Source organism: Melanerpes formicivorus, unplaced genomic scaffold (genome assembly GCF_026170545.1).
Source record: "Melanerpes formicivorus ecotype bairdi unplaced genomic scaffold, bMelFor1.0.p_v2 SCAF_1, whole genome shotgun sequence".
In the NCBI taxonomy this organism is placed as follows: domain Eukaryota; kingdom Metazoa; phylum Chordata; class Aves; order Piciformes; family Picidae; genus Melanerpes; species Melanerpes formicivorus.
The window spans coordinates 35,314,284-35,341,284 of NW_027142353.1; the positions used below are offsets into that span (position 1 = coordinate 35,314,284).

A 27,001-nucleotide genomic window follows, 5' to 3' on the forward strand; every position below is an offset into this window, starting at 1 on the left:
ATCTCCTTGTTCCCTTGAATTTCAAGGACTCTTGCAAATACCAGAGCACAGAGGTTATGTGAATACAAATTACATTAGCATGCCGAGTAACTTTGTCAGCAGTTTCTTATTAAAGCACTTGGTCCCCTCTGTAGTGGGCATTTCCATTCAACCTCCCCCTTCTTCACCACTAACAGTCAACTGGGCTCTCCATTTAATTCGAACTCATGTAAGAAACAGTGAGAGGGTTGATTCCAATATCCCCCTCCTTGTCCCACCACGCACAAGCTGTTGCTACTTATTAAACATTTTAAAATCCCTGCTGCCAAAGTCCCCGGGAGACATTTATCTGCCATCGTCATAAACGACTTGCCAGCATGCTACTCAAAACTGCATTTCCCAGCCAATAAATACAAGCTCCAGAAATTAGGAAAAGCAGGGTTTGGCTTGCTCTAATTTTCAGTGGTATTACACCGGGATACTATAACTACTTTTAAATTCAAATCAGCTTCCTAAAAATTAACTGTTTTTTATCAGATACAGCACAGTGGACTGTTAAACACGTAGCCTCGTGTACTGAAACACTATACATTTAATGAAGTTATGCCATTAGCAAATGTACAACATGGGTGCATTAAATCCACCTATAGAACAGCTCTACGTACGAGAGAGAGAGAGAGAGGACTTATTTTAGCTTTACTCAATAGAGCAGGAGGGCCTTTCTTGGCTTTTGCTATTATTTTTTTGTTTTTAGCTAAAATCAGGAGTTGTGCCCATACAAAAAACAAAACAAAACAAAAAGAAGTCCACCCCCACAAGTATCTACTCTCATAATGAAAAAAGACTGATTTTTTTTTTTTCCTTTTTTTTTTTATTCCAGTTCAGGAAGGAAGAGAATCATCTTGCAAGTTAATATAATCAGCTCCTTTGCCTCTATAATCTACTTCTGCTCAGCAGGACCCCCCTCCCACCCCCCCGCCCCCCCCCCCCCCCCTTTATGTCCCAAGTGAAACGTGAAAACTACTGGTAAGGTCTCTTTTGAGGCACATGATTTGGACGGTTGCTTTCGGAGTATCAGAATCAGCGTCGGTTTTTCCATCTCCTTTCTTCCCAGGCTGAGCTCGCCAGCATGCTGTGGGCTCCCCGTGTGTTGGGCGGAAGGCTTATCTGTCCCTGCCCCAAATCAGAAAGGGTTAGGATGACGTAAGTCAGCACAGACACCCATTTCGCGCTTCACACCTAAGGACGGACGGACGTTGACGACTCCCCACTTCAAATTCCTTACAAAGGGTGGGAGTGGGGATTAAAAAAAAAGCCCCAAAACAACAATAACAACAATAACAAATAAAAAAAGGACAAGAGACACTAAATTTCACGGTGATCACACTACGGCAAAAGATACCTTCTGTTCATTGCAAAACAAAAAGTGTGAAGGCCAAATTAAAGAGGGGAAAAAAACCAAACCCAAACCAAAAAGTATGTTGCATGAGTTACAGTGCAACTGTATTATTCCTCCTCCTTCTATGTTCCTCCCTCCCCCCACCTTGTTCAGTTTAGAAAAAGGATTGAGTACAACACAGTCAGGTAAGTGGCCACAAAATAGTAGCTGTCTTTGGCAAGAAGTCACCGCATTGACCCTCTCTGTCACCTTCTGCCCATTTCGCTCTGTCTCATGAAGTGGATGTTGTTGGCGCTGTCTGAGAGTTCGGGGTACTGCTCCACTGAGATCACAAAGTAGCCATCGTAGCCCTGTACCCGGCCTGTGTTTAGCACTTGCTGCTTCTCCCCATCTGTCCAGGAGCGAATACCCTCCTCCCCGTCCCGCAGTCTCTGCTGTTCCCGGGACCAGGCTTGGGCAACGGCACGCTGCCGGGCCAGCTCCAGGACACGAGCCTTCTCCTCGTCCAGGGTGGTCCCATAGCGAGTGTTGAGGCAGAGCGCGCCATGCTGCAGCTGGATGTCCGTGTAACGTCTAGTCCTTCCGCCCAGCACTGTGTTGATCTGGGACACGGTCACGTTCACGCCGTTCTCCAGGGTCCTCCGCCCACCGCTGAGGCCCAGGATGGACAGATCACCCTCCGACGGCCCTTGCTTAATGAAATAGTGCGTGTCCACCCCATCGATGGTGAAGTGCAGGTTCTCCAGGTAGTGGGCATTGTTCAGGATGGCTGCGATCCTCCGCCCATCCTCGTTGGCCACGCTGATGATGTCGGTGGCCACGCGCCCATCCTTCATGGCGAACTTGACGCCTTTGCCAAAGATGGAGCCTCCAGAGGCAAAGTTCTTGTTCTTCTTGACCTGCCGGCACCCGGCGATGCTGGAGCTGTAGATCTGTTCAAAGCGCTCAAGAGTGACAAAGGCTTTCAGCTGCTTCTGCACTTCACATTGGACCCCCAGAATTGACTGAGCAGGAAGAGAAAGAATAGAGTGACACATTAGAAAGAGAAACTTGAGGACCCAAAGGCATTATTAGCATGCTGGAGAGCAGCAGATCATCCTGGAAACACCTAATGAGGAGCCCCACTTTTTTTTTTTATCCTTACCACTTTTCCAGATTTTTAACTCTTCTTAAAGAGAGACATCTTGGCAGGCTATGCCCCCTGATACTCATTGTTTCAATAAACCAAACTGTATTAAATCTCACAGACTAAAGGATGTAGAGATAGAAAAAGGACTTTTTTTTTTGCCTCAGTGGTTTGAAGGTCTAGTTTGGACATGCAATTATTTTGTGCTTCAGTGTTTCTCATCTGGACGTAAGAAATCATTCATCCTGCAGCTGCGATGCTTTGCAAAATGCTTTCAGATTTCCTGTGAAAAAGCAGGGATCCTACTTGCAAAAGTTCTCTCTAACTTCACTTTGTAGCTCCTTGTGCTACCTTCAAGAGCTCTGCATCACACATATGACCCTCAAAGTGGCCATAACCCTGCTATATCCCATTTCATCTTGGCCAAAGCAGGTAGTCCAACATTCAAGGAATGTCTTAAATCCAACCTCTATTGCCTGCAAAACCTCTAAAATGTGGCAGGCTCCCTGAGATAAGTCCAGCCACACCTGATGCTTAAGTTTTGGAAGCAAAACTGCTGAAAGGCAACAGCTTGGAGCATTTGCAGTCAGGTACAATACAAAGTCAGTTTTGGTATTAACACATAATGGAGCAAGCACACAGCAAGTCAGCAGCTCATCATTACTGCAAAATGTCTTTGGAAGTGCTCTCATCAATTCATGGCAGCACAGGTTTCTCACAGACTCCTGTTCACAAACAATTCTTTGCTCAAATTTCACAAAAGCAAGAGGATGCTCTGACAAAACTCTCCTGGCTCTGCCAATGGCTCAGTTCAATAATGTAATGACATCCAGGATTAAAAATAGGCTACACAGGAAAGTTTGCTGCACTCCAATTATTTCGAGGAAATTTAACATCCATGAAGGATATTGCCTTAAACCATCCACAAGTTAAGGCTGACATCCTTCCCTGGCTGAGAGAAGACAATTCTTCTGGAGAAGAGAAAGCTCCAGGGAGATTCTATTGTGGCCTTTCAATAATTCAAAGGGGGGGCTATAAGAAAGATGGGGGGCAATCTTCTTTAGCAGAGCCTGTTAAGACAGGACAAGGGGTGGCTATAAACCAAAAGAGGGGAAATTTAGACTTAATACGAAGACGAAGTTTTTTACAATGAAGGTAGTGAAACCCTGGCACAGGTTGCCCAGACAGTTTGTAAAAACCTCATCCCTGAAAAAAAAAAAAATTCAGGTTAGGTTGGATGAGGCTCTGAGCAACCTCATCTAGTTGAAGATGTCCCTGCTGGCTGCAGGGGTCTTGGAGTAGATATCCTTTAAAGGTCTCTTCCAACTCGAAGCATGCTATGATTGACAACAAAGCTGGTGAAAGGTCTAGAGATTGTCTCATGATAAGTGGCTGAGGGAACTGGGGTTGTTTAGTCTGGAGAAGAGGGGGCTGAGGAGAGACCTCATTGTTCTCTACAACTCCCTGAAAGGAATTTGAAATGAGGTGGATGTCAGTCTCTTCTCCCTAGTATTAGGTGCTAGAATGAGAGGAAATTGTGCCAGGGGAGGTTTAGGTTGGACATTAGCAAAAAATATCTTTACTGAAAGAGTGGTCAGGTATTGGAATAGGCTGCCTAGGGAGATGGTGGTGTCACTGTCCCTGGAGGTGTTCAAGAAACCTATGGACATGGCTCTTTAGGACATGATGTAATGGCCATGGTGGTGTTAGGTTGATGGTTGGACTTGATGATCCTAGAGGTCTTTTCCAACCAAAACTGTTCTATGAATTCAGAGAATGCAGGCACTTGGCTGTGGAACTCTCAACTAACACTTGTAAGGTGGAGAGGGAAGGGAAATAAACCTTCATTTCCATGGTGGCTTTTCCAAAGAGGGGTCTCAGGACATTAAAAAATTAAAATAAAGGATTTAGCACTGCAGCTTGCTCAGGCATTACAAGCAGTGTTGATCTATAAAGCAGAAAACTATAAGGAAACAGAGACACACAGGTTCAAGAGTGTGGTTTGGGTTGTAAAGCATTAAAATATCCAGCACTGACTTTTATTCAAAGTGCCATGCGGGCAGGCATAGCTTCTCCTTTCCCCCTTTTGATTAACAGCATAGGAGCTGGAGAGGGAAGCAGTCACCTATGAAAGAGGAGGTCTTTGTGGTTCTCCCCATAATGCCTGCAGGGGATCTTGCACACAGCCTAGAGAGCAATATAATTAACAGACTGACAGGGAGCCAAACCCAGCTCCCCTGCCAACTGCACAAGAGCTGTAATTATGCAAGAAATGGACGTAATTAATGTAGATGTCACTGATGATGGACACAGAACAATTAGGTTTCTAGGCTCCAGGAGACACCTACTGCTCTAAATAAGTGTATACTGCACAGCCTTACTTAGCTGTTTCTACTTCAGAGAAGTTTAAATGAGGAGGCTTTCTTCTCAAGTGCATCTCATGCGGACTGGCTCCAGGTGGTCCCACTACTCAATGCCACTTTGCTCTTCCAACTTGCCTCAGTAAATTTTTGCACGTGATGGGAAAAGACATTTCTCATTACTCATGCTGAATCACCAGCATGGCCTGAGCTCCTTCACTCAAGGATGTAAATCAGGTCTTCTGCATTGCACTGCAATGTCCTGTCATGATTTATAAATCACCATCTATATATACATCACCATGTTTACCAGCAGTTGAGTGATACACAGGCTCTGGAATTAATTGCACCATCTACTGATTATCACTTAGAGGAAGGGAGCTCTGGGAGGTCAGAATACATGGGCGTGTAAGAATTATTCCTATCAGAAATCACGCCCATTCTCCTCCTGTTTTGTCTTCATCACCTTGCTGTTGATAAGTTGCAGGAATTCTAGCACTTGTCAATGCTGAGCAAATTATTAGGTATAGATTCCCTGTGCCTGGTGCTGCTGCCTCCAAACTGGGCTGCTCCAACAAAGCAGTGGGGCTGGACACTAGTCTTTTGTCTTTTATTCCAGTCTCAAATAAAAATTGAGTTTGCAACGGGATCATGGGATGTTAAAGGTTGGAAGGGACCTCTGGAGATCACTGAGTCCAACCCTTCTGCCCAAGTAGGACCATAAAATCAGGTGCAGGTTGCACAGGAACACATCCAGATGGGTCTTGAAAGTCTCCAAAGAAAGAGACTCCACCACCTTTCTGGGAAGCCTGTTCCAGTGACCCTTATAAAAACAAAGTTCTTCCTCATGTTGAGGTGGAACTTCCTGTGCTGTAGTTCACATCCATAAGCTCTGAAAACTTGCTGATGGTGCAAGACAGACCCTGTGAAACGACAATCTGATGTGCTTTGGACAAGTGGGACATAGGGTTTGTATCCATATGTTTATATTGCTAAATATAAAATAAATATTTTATAAATAATACAGTTTCATGAAACTGTAAAAAGTAAATGCTGCTAAAGACAAAGAGATGTTGTATTGCACCTCTTGTCATTCACATGGATTGGTTTTGTTCTAATTCCTGGTTTAGTTTTGGACTCCTGTAACTGCTTTTTCCACAATATGTTTCCTAACTCTTGACATTTTTCTAACTTTCCTCTACCTTTTGGGCCAGGGATTGGTCTTAGACTTAGTTGCAGAGACATATTCAAAAATGATGTTATGGAGTCTTGTGAGTATAACAGTTGTAGAAGACAGTTTGTGGTTGGATAGTGTCCCTGGGTTTGCCATTAATTCAGGATGGATGGTAGCATGGTTGATACACGCCATCACATAACAGGTATCACAGCCAAAAACTGTGCCATGATCTACCTCAAATTCCAAAACCAGTACCTTGGACCTTCTAGCCTGAGGTAATTTTCAGTTTTCCATTTTATGGTCAAATTCTCCACAGCTTTGAATTTCAGAGCAGTAATTGCCCATTACAAAAGGAAAGTCTGATTTTTAAAGTTTTTGGGTTGGTTTGTGGTGGTTTTGTTTTGTTTTCTTTTCTTTCTTTTACAATTTATGGCCCAATGCTGGACCTTTCCTTGGCCTAGCTGCATAATGCCTTTGTGATGTTATATGAAGCTTTGTGTGATGCTATATGAAGCTGTGGAAGTCCACAGCTCCACTGTTCACCTGGATGTAATTTGGAAAGAATATAAGCAGCACGCACCCTGCTACTGGCAGGATGTGGAGGTTTAAGGGACTACACCATGATCTAGAAGCAATGAAACTGTCATTTCCTGCCTAAGGACACCCACACAGGACACCAGGCCAAATGCCTTGTTGCTGTCCTCTTGGTCTCCACCCAGGACATCTTCTCTATAGTGGGAAGGTATTTCTTGTGTTGCACTGGGACTGTCACTGGCACTGTTCTCTGATAGCTGAAACACAGATAAACGGGCTGACCAAAGCCATGGAATTAAGAATCTCTTGACGTCCAGTCACGTGCCTGCTTAGAGACACTGCAGGTGGGAGGTTCATGAAACTGAGGGCTTGAACCACCTTCCTGGCAAAAAAACTGAGCCTTTGTCGATGTGTGGCTGTCCCAGCATCCCATGCACTTGCTTCTCATACACATTGACTACAGGACGGTTTCAGTCGTCCGTACATGGATGTCTAGTGTGTTCTGAGATGCCTCAGAATGCATTCAGCATCTGCACAGAGCAGTGAGAAACTGAAAAAGTTCTGGGAGATATTTATCCTCCAAGTAGCACCTGGAGGCCACTTTGCTTACTTGGCCCTTATACAGACAGATGAATCAAACCTCTACTTTGCAAGGCCAGAGGACCCTATAGCATTCTCATCTTGGTCTACAATTAATGCCTAGCACATGGACAGCCCTTTAAGTGAGATCCACTGTCTGTATGAGCTAGATGTTGAGAGACCAGAGTGGGTAGACACAGCTAGCATGCATGGAGACCTCTATATCTACATTGAATTCAATCCTTGTTCCTAGCATCTATTATCTGAACTGTCCTCTGGGCTCCACTGACAGGTCAGCCAAATAATTTTTGACACTATGGGAAATCCTGCTGGGCCATCAATTCTTGCTCTAGCAGGGTGCAGGTAATCCATGCTGTAGACATGAGGAAGTTCAGGAAACTCTTGGCTATCTCAAATGACACCTGCAAGGGAGTTCATTGTTAATCTCTGCTGGCTATAATGGAAGCTTGGATGTCAAGTTCACAGGCAGAGACCTAAATTTAGTTGTCTTAATCAAGAAAAAAAATCACATCCGAAGGGTTCTCCACTGGAGACTGGTTGCAGGCCTTCTGGGCTCCTCATCTTTTTTCATGTAGGGAAGTAGGAGATCATACACGTGCACAGCTGCAATGCTCAACATCATCACCACTTAGCTATTACACTAACTAAGATAACAATCTCTGTTATCTTGAAAATGAGCCCAGGAGCACTTTGAAATGACTTTTTGAGTGTGTTTCTTTGAGGAAAGAGTGTATTTGGGAACACCTCTTTTTTTTCTTTCTTTCTTTTTCTTTATTTTTTTTTTTTTTTAGGAGGAAAAGCAAACATATCCAACAGAAAAAAAATCACTCTACAAACCTCCACAGATTCAGGCAAAGCAGAGTACAGCCAGCTTGTGTGCTCTGCTGTGAATGTAAAGGGGATGAAGGCAAACAGATTATGGGTAGTTCAAAGAGGCTGTGTATCCCTGACTTTGAAATTACCATTTCTGTTTCATCTTGGAACTCATTTTAATGAACTGGCAGAGAAGAGAAACAGAAAATTTCTATCCAAGGCTGGCATTCTCTAAATACGCTGCTGCTTTTAGCAACTGTAAACCAAGGTGTCTATAAAAACAGTTTTGCAGAAGAAAGAAGGGAATTCATAACTATTTTATTTCAGTATTTGCTGCTAGAGGCGAGTGACAGATATGCTGGGCTTGTTTTCTCCTCACAGTCTTTTTTAATCAGATGTCCTTAGGTGACATTTCACTTTATCTGGTAACAACCCATTGGAGAGCAGAGAACGACCTTCATCATTTGTTTGCTGCTGCACGGGGCTCAAGAGAATGGCACATTACAGAGCACTCTGAATAGCCTCTTGCATTTTGCCAGCACCTCTTGAGGGTTTGAAATACCACAGGCAGATACTATCATCTGTTGTTTTTAAATACCGCCTTCCAGTGTCAGACTGAAAGCTTTAATTTCCCATCAAAGATCCAAGATATGAAATACATGCACATGTTTGCAAGTTTCTCTCCATCCTTGTGCCATTATACACAGATAGGTGTTTCTCTTACCACCATATGGCTTACAACACAGAAAGCCACTTCTTCCAAATGCCTTGGAAGTTATGACTACCCCAAAATACTCTGAATCATTAACTCCTTCCTATTTATTCCTTAGCTGTCTATTAACAAAATCATTCTTCAGAAATCAGCCTCATCCCTCCATAAGCTTGGCCTTGTGGCCAAGAAGGCCAATGATATCCTGGGGTGCATTTAGAAGAGAGTGTCCAGCAGATCAAGGGAGGATCTTCTCCCCCTTTACTCTGCCCTAATGACGTCCCAGCTGGAATATTGCATCCAGTTCTGGGATCCCCAGTTCAAGAGAGCCAGGGATCTACTTGAAAAAGTCCAATGGAGGGCTACGAGGATGATTAAGGGACTGGAACACTGCCTGATGAGGAAAGGTTGAGAGATCTGGGGCTGTTTAGTCTGCTGAAGAGAAGACTGAGAGGGGATCTAACAAATGTATATGAGGGCTGGGTGTCAAGAAGGAAGGGACAGCCTCTCCTCACTTGCACCCCGTGACAGGACAACGGGCACAGCACAGGAAGTCCCACCTCAACATGAAGAAGAACTTCTTTACTGTAAAGGGTCACAGAGTGCTGGAACAGGCTCCCCAGAGAGGTTGTGGAGTCTCCTTTGGAGACTTTCAAGACCCATCTGGATGTGTTTCTTGTGCGACCTGCACTCAATTCTATAACCCTGCTCTGGAGGGGGTATTGGACTTGAAGATGTCCAGAGGTATCTTCCAATCCCTAACATCCTGTGATACTGTGATCCTATGTCTCTGCTTACTGAAGAGGGTTTGGATTGGATGACCTTTAATGGTGACTTCCAACCCAAATCATTCTCTGATTCCACCAAGCCATGTTGAAAACAAATCCTCATTTTGGATGTCCCCCACCAAATCCCAGCAGGTGAAGGTACAGGAGGATGCCATCAACCACAAAAGCCTATCAGGCTGCACACTGCACGCTGCACAACCATCAGCACTGGACACTGGTTGGCAGAGAAGCCAAGTGCATGCTTAGCAACCTGTCAACCATGGGTGCAAGTGGCACAAAAGAGGTGAGCAGGCCTGGTGCTGTAGATGCTGATTGGTTAACAGTAAGCAAAACAAAAGTGACAACTCTTGGGCTTAGAGGACAGGGCTCCCCTGCCTCCTGCCAGTGTACACAGCTGTAGGGGGATAACGAAGTTGAGCTCATTAAGCAAATTTACATCTGTGGGGAAATAAGAGGATTTGCCTCCTTCTCTTGCTCATCTATTTTCATAAAGCTTCAGGAGATTAATGTCTTTGAGACTTCAACTCCTTTCTCTGCATCAGATCCAATGAAAAAAATGGCCACTACTTTTGCAAAACAAAACTAGGGGTTGATGAACTGACTTGCAGACAGCATGATGGCCCAAGCCCAGGACAAAGCACCTGCCATGTGAGGATGTCCTCCCCGAATGATGAGCACTGGCAGAGCCAGTCCCTCAAACAGATTGTCCTTGAGAGAAGCTGTGCCAGAAAGCATAGCCCTACAGCTCACACCCTGCTGAGCATCCCAAAGCAGTCCTTACCTCCAAAATGCTGCTTCATGAAGGATGCCAAAAGCTGCTCTGCCAACAGAGCCTGTAATGGGTACTGCAGGAAAACAGTACCCTTCCTGGAGGCACAGAGCTCATGGAGAAGTGCTGTCAATTCTATGAGGACTCAGGGGCGCTGGTGGATGAAAAGCTGGTAATGAGCCAGCCATGCGTGCTCACAACCCAGCCTGCATCGAATGAAGTATAGCCAGCAGGAGGAGGGAGGTGATTCTGCCCCTCCACTCCACTCTGGTTAGACCTCACTTGGAGTACTGTATTCAGATCTGGAGCCCTTAGTAAAAAGAGGACATGGACCTGCTGAAGGGGGTTCAGAGGAAGCCACTAAGATGAGCAAAGGGCTGGAACACCTCTGCTGTGAGAACATGATGATATCAGACCCCTAATGGGAAGGCCGTGAGTTCAAGCCTGCAGTGGGCAGTAGTGTCCTCCCTACTCTAATCATGAGGTCTGTGGTGACAGGTTGGACTTGATGATCTTTGAGGTCTCTTCGAACCTTAGTGATACTGAATACTGAATACTGAGTTGGGATTTTTCAGCCTGGAGAAGCCTCTGGGGAGACCTTATTGTGGCCTTTCAATAATTCAAAGGGGGGCTTTAAGAAAGACGGGGACAATCTTTTTCAGTAGGGCCTATTGTGATAGGATGAGAGGTGCTGGCTTTAAACTAAAAGAGGGGAGATTTATACTAGATAGGAGGAAGATATTTTTTTGTGCTGAGGGTGGTGGTGAAACACTGGCCCAGTTTGCCCAGAGAGGTAGCAGATGCCCCATTTGTGGGAACACTGTAGTTCAGGTTGGCCAGGGCTCAGAGCAATCTGATCTAGTTGAAGATGTCCCTGCTCACTGCAGGAGGGGTGGTGGATTAGAAGATCTTTAGAAGTCCCTTCCAACTCAAAGAAGTCTGTTATTCTATGATGCAGTTAAGGATACAAGTGCCAAGTGAAAAACATCCCTCCCTGCAAATAGACTTGTTCTGGTTCCAACGATTATCTGACAGTTCAACAAGACAAAAAGGAGCGGGGGGGAGGGGGGGGGGGAACCAAACAAAACCCCACAAACAAAGAACAAAATAAAAACCAAAACCAAAAAGATAAATTGGATTCAGGTGCAGCAGCTCCACGATATGCCAGAGGTCACCCAGAGTCCCCTGGTGGCCAATAACACTGAACTTGTTCAACAAACAATTTAGTGACAGCCTCTCAGATGTAAGGAGGAGGGGAGGGAAGTGCTGCACAACAGAGTATTGGATTTTAAATGTCACTCCAGAGCTGCAGGGGGTTAGTGCAAGGTTGATGACACACTGGCTGTTTCTGAGCTGGTGGATGCTCAAAGTCAGAGCTATTTCTTCCATCTTCTGGCCCTGCAAGGCAAGTACCAGCAATATTTTGGAAGGAGATACTGTGACCCGTTGGTTATGCACTCTGAAGTGATAGGAAGCAGCCATTTCTGTGGAGCTGGTTACTTTGCTGTTGTGCTCCTGTCATTCATTCCTCACTGATAAAACAACTGACTCGATCTGCTGGGCCACAGCTTTGATCAGCAAAGCCAGTGGAGTTACTCAGATTTACTTTAGTTTATCACAAGGAGGTATGTGGCCCAGAGAAATCAGGCATTGGAAGGTGTACAGATAAGAAAGCTATATTGCATCATTCAGTGAATATCCCTGGATGGATATTGTACACTGCCTCCTCCAGACTTCTTTTAGAATCATAGAACCACAGAATGGTTTGGGTTGGAAGGGTCCTTTAAGGGTCATCTGGTCTAACCTCCCTGCAGTGAGCAGAGACATAGAATCATAGAAGAGAACCATGGAACCATAAAGGTTGGAAAAGTCCTCTAAGAGAATCAAGTCCAAACACCAACCCAGCACCACCATGCTCACTGAACTGAGGTGTTAGCTATTAGGTAATAGGTTAGACTTGATGATCTCTGAGGTATTTTCCAACCTGTTTGATTCTATGATTCTATGTCCTGAAGTGCCACGTGTACAAGTTTTTTAAACACCTCTAGGGGTGGTGACTCCACCACTTCCTCAGGCAGCTTGTTCCAATGTCTGGCCACTCTTTCAGGAAAGAATTTTTTCCTAATATCCAATGTAAACCTTCCCTGGTGCCACTTGGAGCCTTTTCCTCTTGTCCTATTGCTTGTTAACTGAGAGAGTAATCTTCAGCTAGACCAGGCTGCTCAGAGCTCTGTCCAACGTGACCTTCAATGTCTCCAGGGATGGGTCACCAATCAGCTCTCTGGGCAACCTGTGCTGGTGTTTTAAATGACTAAAGCGCTGGAGCTTAGTCCACATACTCTGGAAGACCGCTTCACAATTTGATCAGTCTTACTACCTGAAAAATGTCTTGTGCTTCCATTTAGCTTTATTTAATTCCATCATTTGCTATGTAAAATGTTCAAAGTTTTCTATTTCTTCCCCATGCTTCACCACCAGAAGGATGGAGGGCTGGATTGTGTCTGGGTGTGTGTGCATGTGGCTGGAAGGGCTGGGAGAACAGCTTTGGATGCATGGATAGGCTTAGGAGAAAATGGATCATGTGTTCAGGTATCATATGTGAATTAATTTATTTTTTGCAAATATATGCCTACAGTGTGCTGGATGTGACAGAAAGGAAGGGAATCCTGCACTGCAGAACTGGAGAGCCGCTTGCTATCACAGCATGATCCTGCAACTGCAGACTGAAATAAAAATGCTCATGTTTTGTTGCTGTCATAACACAGGAAGAGCAGGAAAGAGCCTCCAATAGCTAAATTCCACTTTCAGCACTTGAGTGTGAAGTGACTCATCTGGAAGCATGATAGCTGCATGAATCTCTGGTTTATGAAGCAGGTCCCTGTACCATCCTCACTGCAGCTTGCTGCTTTCCAAACCTGATGGGGATATGGAGATTTTCTTTTATTCTCCCTGCTCATTCAGGAATTCACCTGAAATAGGTGGATGGAAAGGAGGGCTCCTTGGTTTTATTTCCAGCTCAGCTGCCTGTTTGAGCATGTGCCAGTCTTTATCTCAAGCTGTCACTCAAGTTGGCTATTCAGGAAGTCTAGTAATAATACTGAATTAATGAGAAAATAATGGCACAATAACAAGACCACTAATAATAATTTCTGTTGCAGTTCTGTGAGAGTTATTTATCTACTGCACAGAACAATTCAGAGACAGTCTTTTGTGTGGTCTCTGAATGAGCCTTCCCTGTTTGCCTTCTCCTGTACAGCTTTGCCTGGGGAGACTGTGCCACATCAGAGAGAAGAAAAAATCCTGAGGCTATTTCTCATTTTAGAAGTCATCTGTATTAACATTTTATTGTTTAATCCAAGGAAAAGAGAAACAAAAAAGGGGTCTCTGAGCTCCAAAACACAACTGAGTTACTGTGGCATGATGATTTTCAAGCATCAATTCTGTCATGGTAGCAAAAGGCATAGTTCTTTTGGTTTGCCTCTATTATAAAGTGATACAAAGCCTTAAAATAAATCTCTTATTAATGTTGAAGCTTGTATATTTTAGCTTGTCTTCACCATTGCTATGAGGATGAGCTGACACATGATTCTTTAACAAGTCCACATGGCATTTAACAAGTCCACGTGCCAGGTGCTGCATTTTGGCCACAACACCCCCATGCAGTGCTTCAGGCTGGGGTTGTAGCGGCTGGAGAGCAGCCAGGCAGAAAGGGACCTGGGAGTAGTGGTTGACAGCCAGCTGAACATGAGCCAACAGTGTGCTCAGGTGGCCAAGAAGGCCAATGGCATCCTGGCCTGCATCAGAAATAGTGTGGCCAGCAGGAGCAGGAAAGTCATTGTGACCCTGTACTCAGCACTGGTTAGGCTACACCTTGAGTCCTGTGTCCAGTTCTGGGCCCCTCAATTTAAGAAGGACATTGAGGCACTTGAACATGTCCAGAAAAGGGCAACAAGGCTGGGGAGAGGTTTCGAGCACAAGCCCTACGAGGAGAGGCTGAAGGAGCTGGGGTTGCTTAGCCTGTTGAAGAAGCAGCTCAGGGGAGACCTTATTGCTCTCTACAACTACCTGAAGGGAGGTTGTAGCCAGGTGGGGGTTGGCCTCTTCTCCCAGGCAACCACCATCAGCACCAGAGTACATAATCTCAAGGTGTGCCAAGGGAAGTTTAGGATTGAGGTGAGGAGAAAGCTTTTCACAGAAAGAGTAATTGGCCACTGAAATGGGCTGCCTGGGGAGGTGGTGGAGTCACCGTCCCTGGAGGTGTTCAAAAAAGGATTGGACGTGGCACTTGAAGCCATGGTTTGGTTAGTCATGAGGTGTTAGGTACTAGGTTGGACTTGATGATCTCTGAGGTCTTTTCCAAACTTGTGGGTTCTGAGATTCTATTTTATTAACCTGCAGTATCTTGTCCTTAGCTCTAAGTGATACTTCTTGTGGTTTGGGAAACGTGACACTGTATCCCTAGAGGTGTTCAAGAGGGGATTGGATGTGGCACTTGGTGCCATGGTTTAGTCATGGGGTCTGTGGTGACAGGTTGGACTCGATGATCTTTGAGGTCTCTTCCAACCTTGGTGATTCGGTGATTCTGTGATTCCATATTTTAACTCCTGCTTTAATATGTTTATAGGACCCATAGAATCTGTCACAGGACAGTGTGATTTCAGTGAACTCATAAATAAAAAGTCTAGGAGGGCAGCTGGAATCCACTTCCTACTGTTATCATTTTATTAGCAAAAATGTTATCCTGATCTCCCCAAGGATATTGGTGCCACGCTGCTCTCGTGATGTTTGAATGCACAGCAAGAGCAAGCAGGAGTTCAGACTAAAGAGGATTTGGACTAAACAGATGAAAGCAACCCCAGAATAAAATCAGGCTGGGAGATGAAAGAGTATCCTGAGAGGTAAATGGCTTCTTTAAGTTCACACAACTGATAAGCAGTAGGGCTGGGAGTAACTCAAGGCTCTCACATCCTGACCCAGTGTGCTAACCTTTAACAGCACTGCCTCCATCTTTCAGCAGAATAATTCCCAACAGGAAGAAAATGAGGGAAATGATTACACTGTAAAAGCTTTTTTTGCCAGTTTCATCACTGAATTTTCTGCTGGCACCTACCAAAATGGCTTGTGATGCTGGCCTAGTTTTAAAGGCAGGACATAGGATTAAATTTTGGGATTAAATCTTTAGGTCAATCCCTGCTTTGGGATTAAACTCAGACAGGTAAAAAGAAAGTTAACTATCATCTGAACCTTTATTCTGGTGAGACCCACTGCAATGCAGAACAGTTTCCTAGTGAAGTATTGCCACTTGTTTAAGACATTTTAAACCAGTAAGTGTGTAGAAAAAAATCTGTAGACACTTATTCTGTGTCATGATTTGCTTTTTTTCCCCCACTTTCAAGACTCCTTGGTGCAAAGGCCTTGAATTTAGCCTGCAATATGGCCTCTTGTGGGAGAAAGCACTGACATATAATTCCTTGAAGAACAACCGAAAAAAAAAAACAAGAAAAAAGCACAATGACAGTAAAGAACATAAAATATGATGATTTAACCAGATTTCATTACTATAATGGGGACTGACTTGCTCTTAATCTCCCAGTTTATCTGAGAAAAGAGACTGAGAGATGGTTTGGGTTGGAAGGAACCTTTAACGGTCAGTCCACCCTCCCTGCAGTTTTTCAAAACAAAGGTTGCAACAGGAAAGTCTGCTGCTGAGGATGTGAGATAGAGTATAGAGTTGCATAGATCACCTTGCTGTTGTCCCATTCTTGGGTTTTCATCTGTGTGTGGATCAGCTCATAGGATGGCTCCATGGCATCCATGTCTGGCTTGGGGTAGCCAGGAATGACGTTGTGCAGCTGGAACCCAAAGGTGAGCAGCCAGCTGTTGACATCTGAAAGGAAAGAAAAACATAAATCAGATTATCTACTCTCCCAAGCAGGGTTGCCCAGGAGAAGGCACAGAGGAGGATCTTATGGTGTCTGGCACTGCAGCAGCCTAGCTAGAATGATGAGTGTTTACTTTGTGTCAAGGGCACAAATCTTAATGGTCCTTGAAAGAACTGTGTGCCAAAGCTGGGCTTTCCACCTCCAACCACAGCCCAGTTCTACACTTTGCCAGCTCTGAAACAACTGGCAGCAACCAAATGACTCAAATCAAAGCCAGCTCCATGTCTGCCCTTTGTCAGCAGGAACCAGGCACTGGTCTAAGGTATGCAGGAGAAGCACGGGAACATCAGTCTGCTAATGGAAGTTGAGATGCTCCAGCTGAAAGGGAAGTGTTGTCAAGTCCCACAGTCAGTCACAACAAAACTCTTCCTCAGGACTCTCAAAAGGACTACAGGTTATAGATTAAATTTAGAGCTATGTCAGCCAGAATACCAGGACATGAAGGAGAGAGAGTGTGGTCATCTAGAGATGCTCATGGAATAGGCTCTGGACATATCCTTTGCTTTTTCCATGGCATTTCCAGTTCAGTCCTGAGTTCCTTGGCATTTTTCATAAGAAGGTGTAGTTAGAGTATTAAGCCATTGTAAAGACACCTGTCATCTTTTATAGTGACACTTCAAATCCTCCACACTACCTGACAAGACATATTATAGTGAAAATAAGCACACAGATACAAGATTGCTTTACTTGGGCACTTCTCATAAACCCCTTAGAAAAAGTCCATGGATCGTGAGAAAACTGCAGGCTACAAGTGATAAACTATTGTCCTATACAAAAGAGAGACCACTGGCGCTAAAAAGGACATGATGGAAAACCTCCACCTGGGATATCATAAAATGTTTGGGGTGAGAAGGGACCTTTAGAGGTCATCTAGTTCAAATGTCATTCCTGTATTCACGTGACAGTACCAAGTCTTCCCTGATTTTTGATTGTACAGCTATGAAGAATAGCAGCTGAGAGTCAATCTGCTGGAGAAAATAATGATGGGGTTGGCTAACTCCTAGATCTGCTTAGGATCAGCATCAGAGCCTTTGATGATCTCACCTTGTTTGCCTTCAGTGAACTCTAGAGAAGGACACACCTGCTACAGTCCCTGAGCAATATGGCATGCATTTGGCACAGAAATAGACATGGCAATAAAAAGGAAAGTTTAACTAGTATCAGCTCCAAAGGGTCATAATTGTTGTAGATGTAACTGGGATTGTGTTGGTGATTGCTTTGCTTCAAGTTGGATGTGCAAGAGGTCTGGCTTTCATTTTGGTGAACTCAGTAAGCGTTGTTGAAAGAATCTGAAAAAAAGGATCAACTTAAATAATCAAATAGGCATCTTTAAATACTTTTTTCTCTATTCTCCATGAGTCTAAATGAGTGTTTTGAAGAGCTGGTTGGAAAAGAAATTATGGATTCAGGTGGCAAATAAGGCACTTCGAGATGACTGGAGAACCAGGAGCCAAAAAAACACACTATCTGTTGCTTGTTTTCTTACGGGCCAAAATGTTGAGCTTGGGCAGATTTCCAAAAAGCCCTTGTGACAATCCATGTGGAAGGGGGAGGATTTCTGTAATAAAAACACTTCTGTTTGCTCAATGTACAGATTGGCTGTGGAGTGCCTTTGAAACAGAGAGGTTGGAGGGAGGGAAAGAAATTAAAAGGCTCATTTGATTATTTCTGCCCCCCCCCCGCTTAACGCTAAGCCAGCCTACTTCCAAATCCTTCTCATGCAAAATGAAAACCTTTGATGTACATATTGTGGACCAGGTGGTCAGGAGAACAAAGTAAAACAGTGAAGGTCGGCATTGGTGCGGGAACTATTCGCCAAGTACTTCACAAACATTAAAAAGGATACAGAGCAGGGATGCTGAAGAGCAGAAAACTATGTGACATATCTGGAAAGATTCAAGACAGGCTTTTCTTTTTTTTTTTTCCCTCTTTTTTTTTTCTACTTCTCAGAAAGCTGACTTTGAAAACATTTGCAAACAGGAGTTTGTTCTTTTTGGGAAGAGGTGTTGGAGTACCCAGAACAACAACAACAAAAAAACCCTCCACCAACTTAAAAACATGGGTGGAAGGTGTGGAGCTGAGAAAACAGAGGGGAAAATATTAATTTGCCAAGAGGCAGTGACAACTTTTGTGACAGAAAAGTACATTTCACATCACAGAGGTTTTTTTCAGCTACAGTAACCCTGCCAACACATTTCACAGTAAATTCATTTGAGGGCAAAGAAAAAGAGTGCTTAATGCAGACACATGTAATGGAAATGTCAGTTCAATCCATCAGGATTGCTGAAGCTGGCAGCAAAGCTCTGTGCCATGAAGTGTACAATCACTAAAATATTCATGTTTAACAATGGGCCTCTCAAAAGGTAAATACCTGCTTCTCCTGCTCTCCCCTCCACATGCCTCCAATTTGTACCCACTAGCTCAGAAACCTCATCACTGGAGACCACAGCATGTGTTGGCCACCCATGTCCTGGGCACTGAGTTCCCACTGAGGACAGCAGGTCCCATGATGGGGACCGAGGGACAGAAAGTGGTTCCTTATGGGCAGATTGGGCTGTGATGGCAAGGACACACTCTTCATGGATCCTGTCCATGACCTGCCTGAATGCTTCAGCAGATGGAAACACCAGAGCAGCAGCCTTGCATCATAGCACTCATCCCATGACATGATCAGTTTCTTCCACGCCCTGGGAGAGGAGAAACTTAAAAACTGTGTTTGGGCTCTGTATTCCTGAAAGATTTAAACCAGAACTTTTATGACAGTGGAAAAAGTTATTAGTTGCATTTAAAACATTAAAATATCAGATTTGGACATCTTGATGTTATCATCAGAACTGGTAGGAAAACTGATCTCCTGTTCCAAGACAGGGCTGGGAATTTTGCCCCATCAGAGGAAAACAAAATTATGTTAATATATCCCAAACCAATTATTCAAAACCTAAATCGATTTAAGACAACAATTTCAAATTAAGATCTTCCATTTTGGTTTTGAGTCCTTAATATTTCTTTTCTAGTCTTCAATTCTTAGCTTTCACTTCACTTCAGAAAGTTGAACACCCCTAAAAGCATTTTTCTTCTACGCTACTTTGGAATTTGTCATTTAGACAGTTGTGAGAGCTGTTTACAATGTTTCTGCTCAGAAACCTCTCAAGCTCTACCTTCTCCCATAAGCAAATTCAGTTTTGACAAATGAGCATTTTCTGTTAGGAGAACTTACTTCAAAGTATTCTCTGCCAGCCTTAATTGTCAGAGGGTGGCCAATACACAGGATCTTTTGACATAGTTGGTGAGGGGTTTGGAACACAAGCCCTAATGAGGAGAGGCTGAGGGAGCTGGGGTTGCTAAGCCTGGAGAAGAGGAGGCTCAGGGGAGACCTTATTGCTCTCTACAATTACCTGAAGGGAGGTTGTAGATAGGCTGGTCTCTTCTCCCAGGCAACCAGGACCAGAACAAGAGGACACAGTCTCAAGCTGTGCCAGGGGAGGTTTAGGCTGGAGGTTAGGAAGCCCATTGGAATGGACTGCCCAGGGAGGTGGTGGGATCACCATCACTGGAGGTGTTCAGGAAGAGACTTGATAGGGTGCTTGGTTGCATGGTTTAGTTGATTAGGTGGTGTTGGATGATAGGTTGGACACGATGATTTTGAAGGTCTCTTCCAACCTGGTCTGGTCTATTCTATTCTATTCTATTCTATTCTATTCTATTCTATTCTATTCTATTCTATTCTAACCCCCTCCTTACTACAACCTCCTTTCAGGTTGTTGTAGACACAGTCTCAAGCTGCTCCAGGGGAGGTTTGGGCTGGATGTGAAGAAGAAATTGTTCCCAGAAAGAGAGACTGGCCATAGGAAAGTGCTGCCCAGGGTGGTGGTGGAGTCACCATCACTGGAGGTGTTTAAGAAGACATGGTTTAGTTGTTTAGATGGTGTTGGGTGATAGGTTGGGCTTGATGATCTCAAAGGTCTTTTCCAACCTATTTAATTCTGTAATTCTCTAATTCTGCAATTCTACTAATTCCATATTTCACTTCCCTTATGGCATCATCTTCTCAGCTCTGGAGAAAACAGATTCTAATTAAAAAAAAAAACCCAACAACCAATAATCTAATCCCCGTGATTATTGCAGAAGTACCTGAAAACATGAATCTCAGTGGCGAGAAAAACAAGTGGAACAGAAACCAGGATTTTTATTTGGTAACTTTTTTTTTTTTTGGCCATTAAGCCAATTTTGCTATTAAGCCACAGCAGGAGTATTTTAAAATTAATTCCATCTCCTTGAAGAAGTCTGCACATCAGATTTCTGACTGTGCAGCCTGGCTTTCCAATGGGAATTATATAGAAAAGAGTCCCACCAAAAAAGTCCCTCGTCCAGATCGTTGATAAAGATATTAAACAAGACTGTTCCCAAAACTGAGCCCTGGGGAACACCACTGGTGACTGTCCACTGACTGGATTTAAATCCATTCACCACCACTCTTTGGGCCTGGCCATCCAGCCTGGTTTTTATCCAGGGAATTGTCCACCCATCCAAACCATTTTCTCTACAAGGATGCTGCGGGAGACAGTGTCAAAACCTTTACTAAAGTTCATGAAAGCAACATTCACAGACTCATCCACAAGGCAGGTCATCATTTTTGTAGAAAGAGACCAGTTCAGTCAAGTAGGACCTGCCTTTCATAAACCCATGGTGACTGGACCTGATCACCTGGTTCTCCTGTATGTGATGTGTGATAGCGCTGAAATTTGTCTACTCCATTACTTGAGGTCAGAGTGACAGGCCTGTAGTTCCCTGGATACCCTTCTGGCCCTTCTTGCAGATGGGCATGACATTTATCAATCTCTAGTCAAAGTAGACCTCCCTGACTAGTCAGAACTGCTGGGAAGTGGCGGAAAGTGGCTTGGTGAGCACTTTGGCCAGCTCCCACAGTATCCTTAGGTGGATCCAATCTGTCTCCATAGACTGCTGTTTGTCACAGTATCACAGTATCACCAAGGTTGGAAGAGACCTCAAAGATCATCAAGTCCAACCTGTCACCACAGACCTCATGACTAGACCATGACACCGAGTGCCACGTCCAATCCCCTCTTGAACACCTCCAGGGATGGTGACTCCACCACCTCCCTGGGCAGCCCATTCCAATGATGAATGACTCTCCGTGAAGAACTTGTCTAAGTGGTGTAGCAGGTGCTTACCTGCTTCATTCTGCTCCCCATCACTGTCATCCAGCTCAGGGGGCTGGGCACTCGGAGGACAACTGATTTTACTACTAAAGACTGAAGCAAAAATGGCATTAAGCACCTCAGCCTTTTATTTATTCTTGGTCACTATGTTTCTCCCAACATCCAATAAAGGATGAAGGTTCTCCTTAGCCCTCCTTTTGCTGTTAATGGATTTACAGAAATACTTTTTATTGTTTTTCACAGCAGTAGCCAGATTAAATTCTAATTGGGTTTTGGCCTCTGCTCTGTAATAAAAGGTTTAAGTTGTTGTTGCCATTCTGCTAAAACAAATCTGTCATTTGTTTACTTGCAAATAAATCTCTAGGCAAAATTGTGTAAACAGCTGCTCCTCTTACAAAGGAAAAGGTTATCAGGACATTAATTGGGAATTAAATTTATGGTATCTGGAAGCAAAATAAAGCAAACACCAAGGAAAAGAAAAAGAAGGAGCTTTGGGATTTAAAGTCTGCATTGATGTTAATGAATTAAAAATGTCCTGGACACAAGGGTCAAATGGCAAGGAAAAACTTGTGTCCATTATATTAAACACTGGAAAACCTCACGGTGACCACAATACGGAGAGAGAAGAAATCTATTCACTGATGGCAAGCTTGTGAACATCTTAATTAATTTAAATGTCTTACCTGTCATGTAACACTTGATATCCTGAGAGTTGCTAATGGGATTGTTGTTTTTGAACATATACAGGTTGAAAGGCATTATATTATTGCTACTTAGATGCTTCCACATATCATGGTCAGGACTTGTCCACCGACCCGCTAGCACATCGTAGTCTCTCCGTCCCATATGGATAAGCTTTGTGAGGGGGTCATACAGTCCTCCATGGTAGCCAATGATGATCTGGAAGTTGGGATTGGTGTCCATATAGATCTCCCCATATGCTGTGTACAGTATCTGCTTAATCATTAAGCCAGTCCCACTGAACACAGCCAAAGGAGTGCCAATGTTATCACAGGCTATGTAGAATTCATCACCGCTGCTGAGCTCCATTGCAAAGAGGTGGCCTTGGAGGTCATAGTAGAGAGAGGTGATCTCGGAGCTCGAGTGGTTGTATAAATGTGTGACCTTGGTTGGGCTGGTCAGGTCTGCGTAGAAGAACTGCAAGTGATGGCCATGGCTGGTTTTGCTAGAGACTCTCCTTCCTAGGCCGTCATAACGATATTTCACACTCCACCCACTAGCTTTATTGTAGGCTTTGATGAGCAGGCCAGCTGAATTGTACTCAAAGATATCATTGCCCCTTTGCTTCAGAAAACCATCTTCATCCATTTTGTACTGCACATCCCCCAGTCTAGTAATCCTGTCCCTGAGGTCATACCGGAGTGGTGTAAGGCGGGCACTGTTCCCTGGACTCAACAAATGGAGGTTTCCATTCAGGTCATAGCTGTAACGCCAGAGTGGTTTGTCATTGATAGACACTGTCTGCAACTGGCCATCAGCATCATATTCATATGAGTACCTAGTTGTGTTTGCGTAAGGGCCAACCTTCAGCTCTTTCTTGACCACTCTCCCCATGTTGTCATACTGCACAGTCATCCAGTACATGAGAGACCGAAATATCTCATACTGGACCTCCTTCATCCTGCCATAGGCATCAAAATGTTTAGTGTGAGTCATGACAGCAGTGGTGATAATCTGGTTGATATCATAGTAAATGACTCCAAATTTGCCAAATTGCTCAGTTTTGCCTGAAACATCATCATACCTGTAGAGATCAATGGGTAAAGGTGTCTCATTGATGACTGCTTGCATGCTGGTGACCCGGAAGCTGTTGTCATAGTTATAGTCAAAGCGTGCGTTCACCATGCCTTCCTCAGTGAAGCGGAAAATCTGTCTGTCGATGAGGGGCCCTATCTGTCTGTATCTGATTGTGCAGGTGAAGCCTTCATTCTGCAAGTTGATGGTCTTCAGCATCCCAGCAGTTTCATCATAGGTGAAACTGATCTTTGTGGTGTCGTAGAGCATCTCAGCTAACTTGGACAGCTTTCCATACTTGTAGATGACACGTCTCCCTGTGCCCAAGTACAGAGTGTGGAGGAGCTGCTCATCCTCTGTGAAATCCTGAATCACTGAGGCGTTGCCTTCTGGTGGCCTGTAGATGTTCCTGTAGTAACCAATGGAACGAATGGTTTCTAAAGTCTGGCGGGCAACGTTGGGCATGGTCACAGAGGACAACCGGTCGTTCTTATCAAACTCAAAGATGTACTGCCTCTGGCTGTGAAGGAGCAGCACCATGGACTGGATGGGAAGGAGAAAAGCATAGATTATATTCCTGGTTTTCAGGCAGAGCTGAGTACTCAACTCCCACAAAACCTGCAAGATTCTCCAATCCAATGAGCATGGCAAGTGAGATAGAAGTCTGCAACCACAGGATTCAGTGGTGAAAGGTATGCACTGCACAGCACATTGAACATCCCCAGGTAGGAATGGGTCAGAGGAAGAAGCAGTTAATGCAGAGACGAAGGGCTAAGTTCAGGATGCTCAGCTGATCAGATCAATACCCTGTAGCGAGCTGTCTCTGCCCAAATTCCCTGTGCCAAAAGCTTTTACAGACTAAATAAATAAAATTGCTAGAGCTACTGAAACAGTGCTTGAAACAAGTGTCCCCTGACACCTTCCCATGCCCAATTAATTCATTGTGTCTCCATATCTTTTAGTCTCTTACTGCGAGCTTCCGCCTGCATGTTTAGTTGTCCTGGGATTGGTTTTTGCATTGTTAAAACTCATCCATACAGCTTGTATAATACAAGAAGCAAGTCAATACTTCTTGTTTTTTAAAAGCTACGTTACTGCAGTTTCCTTCAGCTGCTGTAGGGACAGGCTTTATACAAAACTAGGGAATAAAAAATTCCAGCCCCTGGTATGCAGCATCTGTATCTACAGGACACTGGGCAATGGTAATACCCAGAAGAATTTTAGTCTCACACCAGTCAAGAGAGCACAGACTACAGAAAACCCTCTACAGTGAGCTGCTGGATTCTTGCCTCATACTTATAAATCACATGTATTTATTTCCTATGAGGCAGGAATGGGCCATTTGAAGAAGGCAGGATGTCAGACTGCATGGTTTGTTTTCACTCCTACTGTTCACACCTCTGCTTTTTCCTGAAGATATTTGATATTGCAGCTAGCTCAACAAAGGGATGCTGTGCTTACAAAATCAAATGTCAAAGCCTCACAGCATTAAGACATGCTCCCAGCATGACTGGGAAGAAGCTTCTTAAGCTATTTTCATCTGCACTTCAGTGGTCTGGCAACAAAGTTACTGTGTGCACCTTAGTGTGGGCAGAATAGCAGTATTAGGCTACAAGGACCATAAATCAGCTGGAGAAGAACAGCTGTACTGAAGACAAAGGAGTAAAGCTCATTTGCACCAAATGCACAGAATCATAGAATGTTAGGGGTTAGAAGGTAACTCTGGAGATCACTGGGTCCAACCTCGCTGCCAGAGCAGGATCATTTAGGGCAGGTCATACAGGAATGCATCCAGATGGATCTTGAAAGTCTCCAGAGAAGGAGACTCCACAACCTCTCTGGGCAGCCTGTTCCAGTGCTCCGTCACCATTACAGTTACAGAAGCTATTCCTCATGTTGATGTGGAACTTCCTGTGTTCCATTTTGTATTCATTGCCCCTTGCCCTGTCATAGGACACCAATGAAAAGAGATCAGCATGTTCTTCTTGAGAGATAAGAGGACTCGTACCTTCTCCAAGTAAGTGTAGCTCCATGACTTGCCATCAGCAAAGATCCTTGATGTAATTCTGCCAGACTGATCATACTCCATCCTTTCTGACATTGTGCCCCTCTGAATCCCTGCAATGTGTCCTCCTGAGGAATAGGTGACATTAACCCCATTCAGTCGACTGCTGGGTGACCAGAGGCTGGGCCTCCCTGCCTGGTCGTAGAGGATGCGAAGCGTGAACTTGCGGTGGTCATCATAGATTTTCTCTGTCCTTGTCACACGATCAAAGTCAAGGGACAGCAGGTTTCTGTTGTGAACCTACAGCAAAGAGATGGAGAATTAGAAAGCTGGAACCATTTAAATTACAAGGGCATTCCTTGTTTCACTAGACACCTCTTTCCATCACATGGGAGAATATCCAGCTGTTCATTACTTCTGGATAAGAGGCAATTTTCATAGCTAAGAGTCACAGTATCACAGTATCACCAAGGTTGGAAGAGACCTCAAAGATCATCGAGTCCAACCTGTCACCACAGACCTCATGACTAGACCATGGCACCAAGTGCCACATCCAATCCCCTCTTGAACACCTCCAGGGATGGTGACTCCACCACCTCCTTGAGCAGCCCATTCCAATGACGAATGACTCTCTCCGTGAAGAACTTTCTCCTCACCTCGAGTCGTCCTAATGCTGCTTCTGTTGACTCCAGTGAGGAGAGAAGCAGAACAACAGGGTACTTGTGAAACATCACCACAGTGAAGGAATATTGTCCCTATTCCAAACCTATGCTTAGGCCTGCTACAGCAGTCTTGTCATTATAGGCCTAGAGAAGATGTAATGACAACTTGTTGCAAGGCATTCTACAAAACCTGGGGTAGGTTCTCTTTTGTTTTCATAGGTGTTGAAAAATAACACTTGCAGAAAGAATCACAGAACCATGGAAATATTCAGATTGGAAAAGATCCTGAGGATCATCAAGTCCAAACTACTCTGCAAAGTTCACCCCTGAACCATATCCCCAAGCACCTAAACCACATCTAAATGACCTTTAAACACATCCAGGGCTGGTGGCTCAACCACTTCCTCCCTGTGCAGCACACTCCAATGCTCAACCACTCCTTCTGTGAATTTTTTTTTCCTAATGTGAAGATGGATGGATTTTTTGTCATCATAGTGGAAAACAGAGTTTTAATCTGAGTTTACGAATATACTGCAGTCACAGGAGGTTTAGCCTTTCCCCCAGGATAAAATATGGAGGCCCTGACCACTGTAGAGGTTACACAGGTCAAGAACTCTCTGTGAGAGCTGGAGTTGTAGCTTCGCTGTCATGGGGTTATTCAGTGCTGCATAATTACACTCCTGCTACCTTCACTGCCTCTGCATTTCCAAAGATCAAAGGTATCTACTTCAAAGGAAGGAGCAGGAACACATTTTGATTCAGGGATTGTAGCACACAGTGATACAAAAAGGAGCTGATAACTCAACTCATGTTTAGCCACGTGAGCAAGGAGACTTACAAAGCCACATCATCACAGCAGCAAAGTACTCAGCAAGGACAAAAGCCCCAATAATCTAGTGTGAGCTTGCCAGTGAAGACAGCTCTTTTTTCCATCTCATCAGTTCTGAACCTCTTTCAGCTGCTGAACCCCACTTTTTGCAGGGTTTAAAAATAGAAACATAGAAACATTCATTCAGGTTGGAAAAGACCCTCAGGATCACCAAGTCCCACCGATAACCCTACTCTACAAAGTTCACCCCTGAACTGTATCCCAAAGCATCACATCCAAATGACCTTTAAACACATCAAGGGTTGGTGACTCAACCACCTCCCTGGGCAGCCCATTCCAATGCCTGACCACTCTTGCTGTGAAACTTTTTTTCC

The 27,001-nt window shown here is 44.3% G+C and overlaps 1 protein-coding gene across 6 annotated transcripts in view; it reads right to left on the minus strand.

Annotated features, from left to right (window-relative positions):
- Nucleotides 1–974: 974 nt before the first annotated feature.
- TENM4 (teneurin transmembrane protein 4) overlaps nucleotides 975–27,001 on the minus strand; it is a 736,598-nt gene continuing 710,571 nt past the window's right edge. For all 6 annotated transcript variants that reach the window (XM_068140091.1, XM_068140118.1, XM_068140125.1 and 3 more), the window contains 4 exons: nucleotides 25,140–25,436; nucleotides 22,060–23,674; nucleotides 15,999–16,141; nucleotides 975–2,382 (listed from right to left, as the gene is read on the minus strand). In XM_068140091.1, coding sequence (XP_067996192.1) covers nucleotides 1,624–2,382; nucleotides 15,999–16,141; nucleotides 22,060–23,674; nucleotides 25,140–25,436 — 2,814 coding nt within the window. In that variant the 3' untranslated portion in view covers nucleotides 975–1,623. The remainder of the gene's footprint in view (nucleotides 2,383–15,998; nucleotides 16,142–22,059; nucleotides 23,675–25,139; nucleotides 25,437–27,001) is intronic.